This window comes from Phlebotomus papatasi, chromosome 1 (assembly GCF_024763615.1).
Source record: "Phlebotomus papatasi isolate M1 chromosome 1, Ppap_2.1, whole genome shotgun sequence".
Taxonomy (NCBI): domain Eukaryota; kingdom Metazoa; phylum Arthropoda; class Insecta; order Diptera; family Psychodidae; genus Phlebotomus; species Phlebotomus papatasi.
Window position 1 is genome coordinate 47,964,669 of NC_077222.1, and position 14,552 is coordinate 47,979,220.

The 14,552-nt window shown below is 35.3% G+C and overlaps 4 protein-coding genes across 6 annotated transcripts in view; 2 read left to right on the plus strand and 2 right to left on the minus strand.

Annotated features, from left to right (window-relative positions):
* Window positions 1-2,355: 2,355 nt before the first annotated feature.
* On the minus strand, window positions 2,356-3,415 carry LOC129799501 (protein DPCD). Its single transcript, XM_055843453.1, has 3 exons — window positions 3,051-3,415; window positions 2,573-2,809; window positions 2,356-2,504 (listed from the first exon to the last, which is right to left on the minus strand). The coding sequence occupies exons 1-3, from the start codon at window positions 3,315-3,317 to the stop codon at window positions 2,379-2,381; spliced, it is 630 nt and encodes a 209-aa protein (XP_055699428.1). The 5' UTR covers window positions 3,318-3,415; the 3' UTR covers window positions 2,356-2,378.
* A 99-nt stretch (window positions 3,416-3,514) lies between these two features.
* On the minus strand, window positions 3,515-4,723 carry LOC129799497 (mitochondrial import receptor subunit TOM40 homolog 1-like). The gene has a single exon (XM_055843448.1). It carries the CDS (start codon window positions 4,612-4,614, stop codon window positions 3,595-3,597), a length of 1,020 nt encoding a protein of 339 aa, XP_055699423.1. The 5' UTR covers window positions 4,615-4,723; the 3' UTR covers window positions 3,515-3,594.
* A 5,905-nt stretch (window positions 4,724-10,628) lies between these two features.
* The window catches only part of LOC129799490 (homeobox protein Hmx-like), a 35,668-nt gene continuing 31,744 nt past the window's right edge, over window positions 10,629-14,552 (plus strand). Inside the window, exons 1-2 of one of the 3 annotated variants that reach the window (XM_055843428.1) lie at window positions 10,629-10,693; window positions 11,945-13,590. In XM_055843428.1, coding sequence (XP_055699403.1) covers window positions 11,951-13,582 — 1,632 coding nt within the window. In that variant the 5' untranslated portion in view covers window positions 10,629-10,693; window positions 11,945-11,950 and the 3' untranslated portion in view covers window positions 13,583-13,590. Of the gene's footprint in view, window positions 10,694-11,944; window positions 13,960-14,552 lie in introns of those variants that run through there. The other 2 variants (XM_055843430.1, XM_055843429.1) reach the window with 2 other exon arrangements.
* LOC129799495 (formylglycine-generating enzyme) lies at window positions 10,687-11,855 on the plus strand. The gene has a single exon (XM_055843446.1). The coding sequence runs from the start codon at window positions 10,692-10,694 to the stop codon at window positions 11,763-11,765; it is 1,074 nt and encodes a 357-aa protein (XP_055699421.1). The 5' UTR covers window positions 10,687-10,691; the 3' UTR covers window positions 11,766-11,855.

Here is a 14,552-nt window from a genome sequence, read left to right on the forward strand (position 1 = left end):
ACCATATAGAGGTCCTTTAGCAATATTTATTTCATAGATATTTGCGATCTATGCGCGTCACAGATCGTTTGTTTGCAGATGTGACACAGATTTTGTTCAATTTGCTTCTTCACTTTAAGAACGATGACTAGCGATGAAGCAATTTTTTTAGACCTCCACCAAAGCATTTTAAAATCCCTGTACCAAGTTATGTTTCGAAAAACGGAAAGTTTAATTACATTCAGGGTTTTGAAAGGCCCTAACAATAGAAAGCTTCCGCATTTCCTGCAAAATATAACAACATTAAATTGTCACGTTTGAGTTCCATAACGGTTTAAAAAAGTTTTACTAAATATTATCGAAAATGCTTTTGTAGACTTTTAGCCAATAAAATGAACTACCACTGTGCAAAATATGAAACCGCTGTCGCCAGCGGTTTGACAGCTATGCGTTCTGAGTTGTTGCATTTTTTTTCAGCCACCCTGTATTTGGGACTTAAGCCATGAGAGATATAAAATTGGGATCTTTAAGAGCTCAATAATTTTACCAAGCGGTAACATGATTTTTCAGAGCTACTTTTGCCTTGCAATCTAATTTCTTCTAAAACTGCGCTTGTAACATTTTATTTTCTGATTTTTAAATTTGTTTCTATTGTTGTTCTGATACATATTGTTCCTATAAACTTTAACAGCCTTAAGTTCCAAATAAACTTAGATTGACGCTCGAGAATATTTAGCCCGTAAATTTAGACGTCAAAGGATAAGTAGACCAGAGTTTAGAATTAGGGTTTGGAAGTTCATCACATAAATTTCTTTAACATTATCCTTTACCGCCAAATTTTATACGCTAAATATTCTTGAGGATCTGTCTAAGTTTATTTGGAACTTTGTCCACTATCTTCAGAAGTAAGACTTATGGTTTCGTTTACCTAATTCAATTTCTTATAAGGCAAGATTTTTTGGGAAATTTGGGCAAATTAGATATTAGGAACAAAATGATCAATTAGATTTTGAAAACCACTAAATTTGTTTTTTAGGGTTTGGAGCTATTCGAGAACTGGATTAAGCCTCGAATCTGAAAACCCATACTACGGTTTTTCAAGTCGAAGCCATTTTCAATTTTTCCCAAAGAGAAAAGGAAATAGCATGTCAAATTTATCTGTTATTTTTATTATTTTAAGTTAAATTTGTTTAATGAATGCTTTCTCTCTAATTTTGTTTGACTATTTTCAAATAAACATATTCTAGTAAGAATACTGATGTAATGGAAATTACTTTGACTGAAGTATTACATTTCTTGAGAGTGCAGAAAGCAAAGCCTTTTAGCAAATTGCATTAGATGTATCAGTGTATCTTCAACAGACTTGTTTAAAACTTTAGTCCGTTTAACTAAGAACTTGTTAGTAAAGTAATACGATTGATGTATAAACATGTTGGGAGGTTTTGGATAACACAAAAATTCAATTTTGTGTAAAATATGAAAATTCAGTTTTTTAAAGGACATAGAACATCGCACTGAAGTGAATTGAAACTGAATTGAAAATAATCGTGCTAAATGCTAATGAGCAAATTTATTAGGACAAATGATCCTTACATTTATTTTGTGTTTTATCACTTCTGAAAATATCACGTTAGATTTTAGATTAAATTCTTTGCTCATGTTTATTTTTATTGATTTGTCATTTAAAATTAATTGAATAATATCAAAATTAAATTATGTGCCTTCATTGCAGCTTAATGATAGAAATTATACACATGATTTTTTATTGTTCAAAATGAAATATTCAACTAGATGTTGTGTTAAGAATTATTATTATTAATTATTGTGCGTTGGGAAAATTCATCGTTGTGGTCTCATATAAACCTTGTTAAAGGTTATTAAACTAGATCCATTATATCTCTGAGATGTCCCTTTTTATTTAGTAATATAAGAATAAAAGAAGAGAAATCTTTCTTGATATTTAATAAGTCTTCTTTCAGTGCTCTACATGTGCGTGTAGAATATTTGCTCTAATATTACTTTTAGAAACAAGTATTAATTTTATGTGCTAATACGTGTGACATCCAATTATGATTTGATGTGCTGTGCCAATGAGATATTCTCTTGTTTTGTTCTCCGGTTTTAATTGGAATTTTTTTCATAAAAGCCGTGGAATTTGGGATTTACAAAAAAATCAATAAAAATCAAAATATCACTAATAGACAAATCCAATGGGATTTGGCTCAATTAAATCATAAATTGGGGTCACATAGTTATGGCATTCCCCGCCATCAAGTGGGAACGTCTATTATATTCAACAATGTTTATAAGAGAGACGTATTTTTGTTGAAAAATACACAACAAAGGGCCTCTTTTAATAAAAGAAAAAAGTCATTATTGTATTTTTATTGTATTTTAATTTATTTTCCCATCAATTGCTGAAGAAGTTCATCACAATCAACATCGAGATCTGTTGTTGTTTCTACATCTTTGAGTTCCAACAGAACAGCTTTTTCCATATCAAGTAGAATCTTGGGTTTCTGATACTAAAACATAAAAAAAAGATTCTGAAATTCTGAAGTAATCTCAAACAAATAGTAAAAATGCAAATTACCAGAATTATGAGTGTGTTATGCTGATGCTTGAAAGAGATATTTTCCTGCCTTGGCGCTGAACTGCAACGTTGAAGTTCAGGAACTTGAATGATTTTAAAGTACTTCTTATTGCTGGTCCTCACAACAATGCTCTGTTTCTCAGAATCTGCCGTAACTGAGTATGTCTCAATGGGATAAGGAAGATTCCTGATTCTCCATTCAATATTCAACTTTGTAATGCGTTTTGTAAGAATCGGCTGTTAAGAAACAATCGAAACAACTCAGAAACCTCGAAATCTCCCTATTTTTCTCAATGACAAACCCCTTTAAGACCAAACTTTTGTACAACAATTGTACCAAACTTTTGTACAATTTCCTTCGCTATTTACACATTCCGGAAATATAATTAAATCTAGGGGAAGTATTGCAAGAGGCATGGAGACAACAAATGCCCTGAAACCATATTGTAATTGGAAAACAAATAAAATTTTCACTTACCTCGGTGTTTGATTCCTTGAGCAGAAACTCTCCTCCCATTCTTAAATCTTTCACACAGTCACCCAGTTCGATCTCCCAGTCTGGTTCTCCTCGCAAGTCCTGTTTCTTCCGCCAAGCTCTTCTCTGAATAATTCCTGTTTCCAAGCTGTATTCCTCAACCATTTCTCGGCCATCTGGAAATGTGTAGTGCACCTTTCGCAGATTCCCTGAGATAATAGACGACTTCTCCGCAGCCCTGATAAGATTCACCCACTCAGCAAAGGACATTTCACCCAAGAAATTCTATTTGGTCGATGACGATAAAACAAGAAACAAATTGTAAACAAAAAACATGCGTGCGTGCTCTGATTTTGACAGATGAAACTGAATAGGCCTTTTTTATGGCGCCTCTTTCAAAGCCCTGCGAAAAATTCCAAGGATTTTCCAGAATGGAAACACATGATATAAAAAATATAGACCAGGAATTTTCATCTACGCAACGTAATTTTTTATTAATGGTATTTTTTTTGTAAAGCAGTTGAAGTCTAGGAGGTGCGAAAGGAGACTAGCCTAGAACTATGCCACATCCCATGCGGAATTGATTTTTGGAGTGATTAAGGGCACCACTGAGGGCAAGGGTGAAGGGCAGTGGTTCGAGTTTCTTCTCAAGCACTCCAGCCACCGTCCCATGAGTGTCTACCATACCCTTGAACACAAGGTTAGCCTTCGGGAGGTCCACTTGGTAGCCAAAGGACGCTACTGAGTCCTGCATCCGGAAATTGGTTTCCACTTCAACTGCCAGCTGGAGTTGTTCACTCGCCCTGGAGTGATAGCATAAATGCACACCGGAAAAGTCTATGGTGCCAGTCCATGTGGTGTCTCCATGGATGTAGCGTCCAGCCAGGGAGATCATAGCATTCTCTCCACCTGGAACAGCCGGTCCAAACTGATACACAATTTCGCTGCCCAGGGAGATGTTGTCAGTGATCCCCTGGAGGTAGTGACCGATTAAAATCCCCGATCCATTGACCAGATTGGGATTGGCGGTGATGACAGAGGCAGTAAAGTCATGACCATGGTATTCTGCTGACATTTGTGCAGCAGTTACTTGACTCTCCTGGATCTGGGCGGCAAATTTCCCCTTGATCCGATCTGTCAGCTGATGAATTACATTGGCATTCAAATTTCCCGCCGGATCGATATCTCCCAATAACACTGGATACATCTCTGTGGGACTGATTTGCTTCGTGCCCACAAAAGTCGCGCCAAAACGATACCCACTGACTCCTGTCTTGCCCGGATCACCACTGAGGGTGAGTGTGTGAGAGACTTGAAAGTGATTGCTCAGTCCCTTGTTGATCATCACCTTGCCACCCTCAAATGTGGCCGGAAACACCTCCTTACACTTCTTGTGGAGGTCCTCGAGGGTACCCACTTGGCGCGGTGGCCCTAAGATACTCGTAAGGGACAACCCATGTGAGCCGGTGTCTTTGCCCTTCTCTCCAGCACCATCTGGTGCCCCAATGGCTGGTCGTGTTGGTGTGCCATCTGAACAGAAGACTTTTTGGAAAAATCTGTGAAGCATTTTGCACTTTTCACTACGGCTATCGCTCACTTTTTACAGAAAAATAAACACGATTTTTCCACCGCGTTTCGCAACACTTTTTGACAATCACCATGAGCAGTGCTGCCAACATGTGCCTATCAAAAAACATTTTTCTACATTTTCTATGAATTTTTGAAAAGAAGTTAAAAAATAACGGATTAACAAAATTGTAAAAATAAATGTAAAAAAAACTTTATTAAAGTCTACAAAGTAGCTGTAAAGTAATTTTTGTCTTTAGAATTGAAATTTTTATCTTGTGTTTTAGCTTTGTCACTGTGCACATTAAATGCATATATTTTCTTTTGTATACAGCAAGTTGCAAGATCCAGAGAAAAATAATACAGATCCCAGCTAAAAGCATAATAAAAAAATTAAATTTAAACTATAAGGTAAGTTTTTCATTTTAAACAAAATTATGATTTTATAAAAAGGATGAAAATATGGGAAGTGACCGTTATAATTCAATTGACCCATCGGACCCGTGTACAGGCGATTGTCAAAGAAAAACATCGAAAAGTCTATTAATGTAATTATCGTTATGAAATTTGTGATTCATTTTTTGACCATATGATAAAGTTTTCATTTTAATTTTATTGGGTCTTCTGACTGAACGTAATTTGAAAACAATTACATTTGTTGTAAAATAGACTAGGAATAGTTCTCAGATTTTATGACTTAATGAAACAAATTCCCTACGCTTGTCTAGGAAAAACTCTTCAATGTGGACATAAATTCCTACTGTGTAGAGCAGAGGTGTGCAAGAACTGTTTGAAACCGAACATATGTCAAATGAAACTGGTACGTCAATGGTCAAAACGCTACCTGAACAAACTTAAAATTAAATTTTCTGGAAAATCATCTCCATAATAAAAAAAAAACAAGTGTGAAGTCTACTACACTACATCCCGGCATTATGCACATTTTTGGGACCGAATAAAACGCGAGAAATGGCATTACGCATCGAGAAAATTTGTAGGGGGAGGCTTTGATGTTTCGCACATACGCTACCATCGGACACTTCGAATTTCTCCGGTATTACTTTATAACTTTCACTGATGGCTATATATTTTAGTAGCTAGTCTTAAATCACACCTTTCCTAAAAAAATTGGGAGTCTAATCCTTTTCCCCTAGTTTTAGGAAACAAAAATTAAAAACAGGTCCAAAACTGTAATTTTGCTGTGCAATATTTCATACGATTGTGCAGAATTAATATCACTTTTCTGAAAAACTACTATCACAGAGGGTAGAAGGGTTATTAGGAATCAGATTTAAGTAAAAATCTTTTAGGCTGAACAGGCACTTTTTGTGGGTGGAAGAAAATTCACAAACTTGACTCAGATTCATCGATCGCACATAGAAGACAGGCTTCTCTTACATTTTCCAAGAAACTTCATTTTAGATGCGATCCTTCATATTCACATCTATTGTAATCTACCGATTTGATCCACCACTAAAAAGGAAAACTTAAAAATCGTAAAGTTGATAAACAAGAAGTAATTTGACTCAAATAGGCTGCAGTTGAGTAATTATTATGCAATTTTGCATTTCTTTGATATAAAAATATTTTTCAAGCTTGCACAAACTGAATGTGCAATGAAAGAATCACATCTGCAATAAGCTCATACAGTTTACAACTGCTTTTTGACAATCTTTGACATAACCTCACTATTGTGTTGTTTTGCATGACAAAGAAAAGAAATTGTCCGTAAGAAGATGTTTTGTGAAAATTTTAGCTTGTTCACCTGCTGAAGCTCAATATCTGTGCTAAATCCCGATTCCTGCAGCTGCAGGAACAGAGAAATCTTCAATGATGCGCATTCAAACGTTTTTGTGCATATCCGGCTCCGTGGAGGAATGGTGGAATCTTGTGTGGTCTTCTCGCTTGCAGAGTTTTAGTCAATTTTTAGCTTTAAAAACTTATTGATTCGTGTAAATTTAGTGATATTTGGACTTTTCAGGAAAGTATTCATCAGATTTAACCGTTTCCGGAGTGAAATTCTCGTAGAATCAAGCAAAAAAATGGTTTTTAATGTCAATAAAACATCTCTCAGAAAAGTTCCAAAAAAGTGATATTAAAATGTTTTATTCCTTATAAAAATGGTTTAATCAAGTAGATTAGAGTTCCCTTTAAACAATGATGTGCAACTTTTAGTGTCCGGTGCAAAATTTACGGTGAAAATGGGGTGTTCAATGATGGCGTGAATCGTGTGCGATAATAGAAACTTGATTCATCTATCGGACAAATCGCCATTAAATTTTCATTTTCCTCTGGAGGAAAATCTAAGGATTTCCTGGGATTTTGTTTGGTGGGATTATGAATCTTATAAGTAAGACATTTTTTTGGCATAGTTGGAGAATCCATACGGTTTGCATGGTAGTCAGAAAAAATCACTGAACTTGAACATCATTTTTGTGTGCGAAAGTTCAAAGCCTCCCCCTATATCCACAGAAGCTTTCTTTTAAATAAATCGGCCGTAGAACGAATTTCGCGCGGAGTAAAAGTAGTTCAAACAAAAAGATTCAACTGTTTAATAGAAATTCATTAACAAACAGTAATTTTTGGCCAGAGTTCTTCAATAAATGGTTAGAATATTTAAAAAATTACCTTAATAAAAGAAATTAAAGTTTTATTTTGAAAAAGTAGCAAAATGTTTTCAAATTTCCCGCGTCGCAACATAGTATACTCCCAAGGGTAGGCAAACTTGCATAATTGTATGTGCATAATTCCGTCAGGTGCGTAATCCCGAAGGACTTAATGCCGGGACTGAGTGTAACTCTATCAAAAAATTATTTATCTTTTTATATTTATAATCGCGTATATTCAATATCCAAAAGGATGGCAGTGGGCATTTTAGAATGTATTTTAGAAGGATTCTTGAGTTCGATATCAAGATGTTTCAAAGTAAGATCTCAACTCATTCCTGTTTTTACAGATAAGGATTTCTGGTTTCTCGGGTTTTGCAGAGTTTTTTTTTTTTGGGCAATCGAAAAGGGTTTCTCAATATTAGCCACCCTCACCGCACACTTTTCAAAATCCGGATATCTCGAGTTCAATGCCCTTTTCTAATGGGTTATAACCATATAAACATGCCCATTATTTCTAGAATTCTCTCTATATTTTTTGAGGTTTCGAGTCTGTAAATTATGTAAATCTAAGTAAATTAAATTTATAGTTTATATGACGATTTGGCGCTTCTAAGGGATACCCCTTGTGAATCTATCAACTGTTATTTATTCACAAATATAGTAATTTTGGAGAATTTGTTTCTGTGAAAATGACAGCCTAATTGCTGCCGAAAAATATTTTTAGATAATTTTAGTCGATTCCTTGCCGGTTCATTGCAGATTTGAACTGGTTTAGCCTTGCTAGCAGGTTTAGAAATATGCTATCAAGAGCCCTTTTTAACCTTAGACAATGCAAAATTGTCATTAACCGTGTAAACAGACGGAATTCCCACGGGAATTCCCATGAGATTTTCCATTCCGGACGGGAATTCCGGATGGAAATTCCCATATTGAACTGTCAAATTTTTACCATCCGCTCTATGCGCCTCTGGTGGACTTCAAGCACAACACAAAAATGCTCCGAAGATTTGAATTTCAAATTTTGTTTTTTCCGAATCTAAATAACGGAATGTGTATTTAGAAGATATTTTACGTACTTTATTTTATTAAAGTGGCTTTATTATACCACAAGGATATTAGTAATATTATCTATTAATACATTTCATGGAAAATATTTTAAAATTTCTCGAGAAATGATTAGAAACGTTGTTATAGCGTAAATATCTTGTCAAAAACCCCCAATTAAAGTGGATAAATCAACGATAGGCTTTGGATATCTTTGCTGATAGGACCTATTGATTAATTTTCGTTTAATTGTAGTGCTGATAATTTAAAATTTTTTAAAGTGTTGGAAGAAAATGTATAAAATATCCCTGGGTGGCCAAGCAGTCAATTCATTCGGAACAGAGATGTTTACAAAAATTAGTTAATTGTATAATAATTGAATACAAATTGTTTTAAAAAACAAGAAGACTGTAAAATATTTTAAAATTTTATTTCCAAAAAAAAGTAAACAATAAAAAATATTGAAGTAATATTTTATATCCGAAAAGGCAGTTATGGTTTCTGGCTATAATTTTCATCAGTGAACTTCGATAGTTCTTACTATTCTTTGTATTTCCTTATCTACATTATTATATTCTTTACATTTTTTAATAACGGGACTTATTGAAAAAGTTAAATTTTGAATCTGCCTTTCCAATCATTTAAACCTCTTCTGAAATGTTATTGATGAATATTTAATTTAATCCAGAAACACTAATCCTTTCAAAATTATTATAGTATTATTATTCGATTTCAAATTTGCTTTTAAAATCAATGTTTTGATCACTACAGGAGATTTTACATGTTTTTTCATATATTATTTGCTTAAAAACACTCCAAATTAAATTTTCGGAATTCTCCGGAAGCAAAAAGCTATCTCGAGCGAGATAGCTTTTTTCCATTTTAGAAAATTGAATATTTCACCCTCCAACGGAAAATTTCCATTTGAAATTCAAAGTATTTCAAGACATTCGGGCAGTTTCGTGCACTTTTGCAGAGGGCGCTTGTATAGCAAATTTACCATTTGCTCGTGGGAATTCCCGTGGAAATTCCGTCTGTTTACACGGTAAGAATGATTCCGCGTCAGCGGTATTTTGATACAAGTAGACTCTCTCAAATTCTGACATTTCGGACCGAAATGTCTCCCAAATTAGAGAGAAATTCGGGTGAAATGTAACGATCTTTTGTTGCATTGCATACTCATATTAATTTTACATACTCATAAATTTCATGAAAACCCTTCAATAATGCAAAATCACATCACAACTAAGACAAACCATGGTAAAGTTGAGCATATTTGCTTTATTTGAAAACTTGAAAAATGTTGACAAACTTTTTTCAAATTTACCTGCTGCCCGAATTAAAAAGTAGTCCGATCTTAAAAGTCTTAAAATAGCCGAATTAGCAAGAGTCTACTGTATGTGGACAAAATGACCGACTAGGCAACCTCTAAAAAATCGCATGACGTGTTTTCTGTTAATTAAAACCAATTTCCTGGAAGGAAATGAGGGCTTAATCCTCAAGTTGAGTTGTAGGAGAAAGGGTCGTCCGAAGGCTCCAAATCAAAATCTCTAAGTATGCAGCACCTTGATCGTATAACGTATAGATAAAAGAAAATGGGCTGTATTGTTCTTTTTGTGAAGTAAGAGCCAAACTTTAATGGCATAACGAAAAGACCTGTTTTAGCCCTTCTATATCGACGGCTCCATTCCATAGTATTCTAAGTCGACTTAGAATTATATTACTCCGAGAGATATGTTGTTCCTGGGACCAAGATCTACAACTGGTGAAAATTTCGTGGTCATCCGACGTCCGGGTAACGAGATATTCAATTTTTTCGAAAAAAAATACACAGGCAGCATAGGAAATCGCCAACTTCAAATGGTTCTCCTGAGATGTTGTCATTCTGAGATAGCATAGTATGGAATGGAAGCGTCGATATATAGATTAAAATTTTAAAGGGAGAAAAAAGAGTTTTCAATATTTAAAAACTACCAGAACTTTTTGAAAAACTAGGTGAAAAAAAATTTTAAGACACCATTTCCTTATCTTATTAACATGGGTGGGCCTCAATACTCCAACCTAAGATGATTTGTATGATTCGTATGTTCGTATACGTAAAATTATTTTGTACTAGAAAAACATTTCGTAAAACCATTACTTAATCTCTAATTTTTCTTTTTCTTTTCATAAATAATCATCTATTAATCTCTGAATTAGTCCCAAAATGTGAAAATTTTATCTCAAATATTTCTACTACATTGTATGAATGGGTTAACAGTTGCTCGTTTTTTTTCCAGTGAAATACAATAGCTGTGATTGTTAGCAATATTGAAATCAAAACAAAGTGTTCAAAAAGTTCTTATGTGGCTCGTGATGGTCATAAAAAGTGATTTCACAGGCAGTAAAACAGAATAAATTGTGATAAAACTCGAACCAGTGGAAAATGTTAGTATCATTCCATAATTCTATACTTTTATCCCTTTGTGTTCTCCTCCTGGGGGTGAATTTTGGGGCTGCAGATTGTGGCTGTGGTGCTGCAAATCGAGAGAAAGCAGCAGAAAAATACCTCGAAAGGGCAAATTCTGAGCCAAGTACAGCAGAAGAATCTCATGATGATATCAAGGAAACGATAATACACATCACTCCTCGAAGTGTTCGACCGCAAGAAGAAGACTTGGAAGCTACAATGTCTCTGATTCCCGGAGGAGACTACACCATTGGCACAAACAAGGCTGTTTTTGAGGCAGATCTTGAGTCTCCAGAGAAGAAAATTCACGTAGACAATTTCTACTTGGACAAGTATGAAGTCTCCAATGAGAAGTTTAGAGAATTCGTGGATGCCACAGGATACAAAACTGAAGCAGAGAAGTTTGGGGATAGTTTCGTTTTTGAAGGCTTCCTGGATGATGCCACGAAGGAGGAGAATAAAGATTTTCGAGTTGTGGGAGCTGAGTGGTGGTATAAGATTAAAGGAGCCAACTGGGAGCATCCGGAGGGTGAAGGAAGTGATCTAACGGGACGTGAAAATCATCCAGTGATTCATGTGTCCTGGAGAGATGCTGTAGCATATTGCAAGTGGCGTAAGATGAGACTTCCCACGGAGGCTGAATGGGAAGTTGCATGTCGTGGGGGGAAGAAGCAGAGACTCTTCCCCTGGGGTGATAAACTTATGCCTCAGGATAAACACTGGCTGAATATATGGCAAGGAGAATTTCCCCAAGGAAATTCCAAGGAAGATGGATTCATGGGAACATGCCCTGTGGACCAATTTCATCAGAACTCCTACGACTTGTTCAACATCGTGGGAAATGTGTGGGAATGGACAGCTGATCTTTGGAATCCGGAAGATGTTGAAAAGAAGCCAGAGAATCGCAATAGAGTGAAAAAGGGCGGTTCTTATCTCTGCCACAAATCCTACTGCTACAGATATCGCTGTGCAGCACGATCTCAGAACACAGAAGACAGTTCTGCAGGAAATCTTGGCTTCAGGTGTGCTAGGGATGCTTCTAGGGAGTGATTTTGGAGAATATTGCTTATCCAGACAGTACTTAAAATCCCATTTTTTGTACAATTTCTATATTAATTAAATAAAATTTATCAGAGTTGATCAGACTTTTTTTTATTCCTACTTTCTAATTATATTTATTTCAACTGAGGACTATAGTCAACAGCTAATCCTGCTTTCCTTCGTTTCAGGAAGAGATGGAGGTCAAGGAGGAAGCTGTAAAAACTTGCCTGTGCAATTTGTGTCAGAAGTCCTTTGTAAGTGTCAAAAATCTCCAGGAACACTTTAAGGAGCATACACAGGTAGGAGAAAATAGTTTTCCGGAAACTCATGAATGTGCAGAATGTGGGAAGTCTTTTCCATCTTCTGATACTCTCTTAAATCATGGGAAAATCCATGGGGATGACAAAATTTACGGATGTAGAAAATGTGAGAGGAAATTCACGAGATCCGAAGATCTCCACATTCATGGACGTGTCCACAGAAATGAATCTGTCTTTGAGTGTATCTTCTGTGACCGGCTGTTTGCCCAATTCAAGAATCTTACAAATCACATGCAGAAATTGCATCAGAATGAGATTAATCAGGGAAATTTCTCGGTATTACCAAAAGAAAGCGAAGTCAAGAGCTCATCATCTCTGAATCAAATTCAGGAATCTGCTACAACTGTGGAATATTTAAAGACATATTGCTGTGTTCTCTGTCCTCTGAAATTCATCCAAAAAGAAACACTGGAGATGCATTATTTTCGGAATCACAATTCACCTACAGATCTCCAGAGGCTAGGGGAGCTTTCTGAAGAAGAAAAATGTAAAGAAATATCTAAAGATCCTCAGAAAGTTATTCTATCAGTTCCTAATCAAAAAAATTGCTCACTTTGTGATTATTCTGGAAATTCTGAAGAGTTAATTGTTCATCTGAGAACAAATCACGATGCTGAGAAGGAGTTCAAGTGTGCAAGATGTGGATTAACTTTCTCAGCCATTTCCACTTTATCAATTCATATCAAGCATCATCTCGATGAGAAGCTAAAGTGTTCATTCTGTGGACAAAACTTCAGTCTCAATCAAACTCTCCAGAAGCACTTAAAACGCCACAAAGGTCCAGTAGTATTTTCCTGTGAAATATGTCGAATACCATATTCAGATCGTCGAGATCTGGAACGTCATATGAGGATACATTCTGATGGGAAGCCCCATAAATGTGATGTATGTGGAAAAAAATTCGCTCAATCCTGTGACAAGATCAAGCATTCGCGAATCCATACAGGAGAACGTCCTTACAGTTGCAATGACTGTGGAAAGACTTTTGCGCACCTCACGAGCGTAAAGAAGCACATGATGGTCCATACTGGTCAGAGAAATTACCAGTGCACGTATTGCGGGAAGAAATTTCAACACAGCAGCAATCTTGTAGTCCACACAAGGACTCATACTGGCTATCGTCCTTTTCACTGTAAAATCTGCGATCGTCGTTTTTATGCTTCCGGGCACTATGCTGATCACATGAAGATCCATACAGGAGACAAGAAATACCACTGTATGGAGTGTGGAAAGAAGTTTATCCATCAGAGCAGCTTTCAGAAGCACCGAAGAATGCACAGGGGTGATAAGCCCCATAAATGCCAAGTTTGTGGAAAATCTTTCTCTCAACCGGGACATTTCAAGGAGCACTTCCGGATTCACACTGGGGAAAAACCATTCCATTGTGAGATTTGTAAAAAGCAATTTAGAAGGGCAGATGCTCGGAATAATCATCTGAAGACGCATGTAATGGTTACAAATTCTTCCGGGGATGGCCAATCAATAAATCAGGAAACACAATGCTAATCCTGTAGGTGAGTGTTATTATTTTTTGAATTTTTTTAACTTCTGAAATAATGGGCCAAGAATATAATCAAATTGAGAACTTGTCTAATTATATAAAGTTTATTAATTTTAATTGTTAAAATTCGTAAAATAAATAATTGAATATCTCAAACCCCAAAATATTTTGTTCTTTAGGACATTCTGTTCTGAAAGCACCCAAAACCTATTTTAAATCTCAATCCGATCTATCGGATCTATCCGATATAAATCTCATCCGATATTAATGCAATTATATTTTACATTTTACAACGTAAGTTATTATATTTTTTCTGTTATTTATCATGTAAGAAATTGTATTTTGTACAGATTGTTTTAAATAAATTATACACATTGCAAAATTTAGATATTATACTTTACTCCCTTTACTCAGTCGACTGTATATAAAATGAGAATATCTGTATTTCGCGAAGTGTAGGGGAGACTAGGGCAAAAAGTCACAAATCGAAAAATTCAAAATTCAAAATCTTCCAAGGTAAAAAAGATAGCGGCTCAATTTTTTTCTATAGATAACCTCCATTGTCTTCAATGTCGTAAGTTTCTTAAAATTCGAACAAGGAATTTAGAAAATTAAAAATATCGAAATTTTTAGCCCTATTTTTGAAATATTTTCCTTGCAAAAGATAATAATTATTACCTACTTATTTTCCAAAATTGATGCACTGGTGAATATTTTCTAAATAATTTGGATTTTTTGAATACGAATCCGCTATCTATTTTAGAATTTCACAAAGGTTCTTTTCTCCAGAAATTCTTTTATTAAAAATGGCAACTTGGGGTAAAAAGTAACAAAAGGTATAGAACAAAAAGTAATAAAAAGTGAAGCAATTTCTGATGTCTCACGGCGAGAAGAAACGTCATTTCCATGTCTCAAACGATTTGCAGTCTTTTGTGTGTTTTTTTCTAAAATAGCTTGAAAAGCGCTTTTCTCATT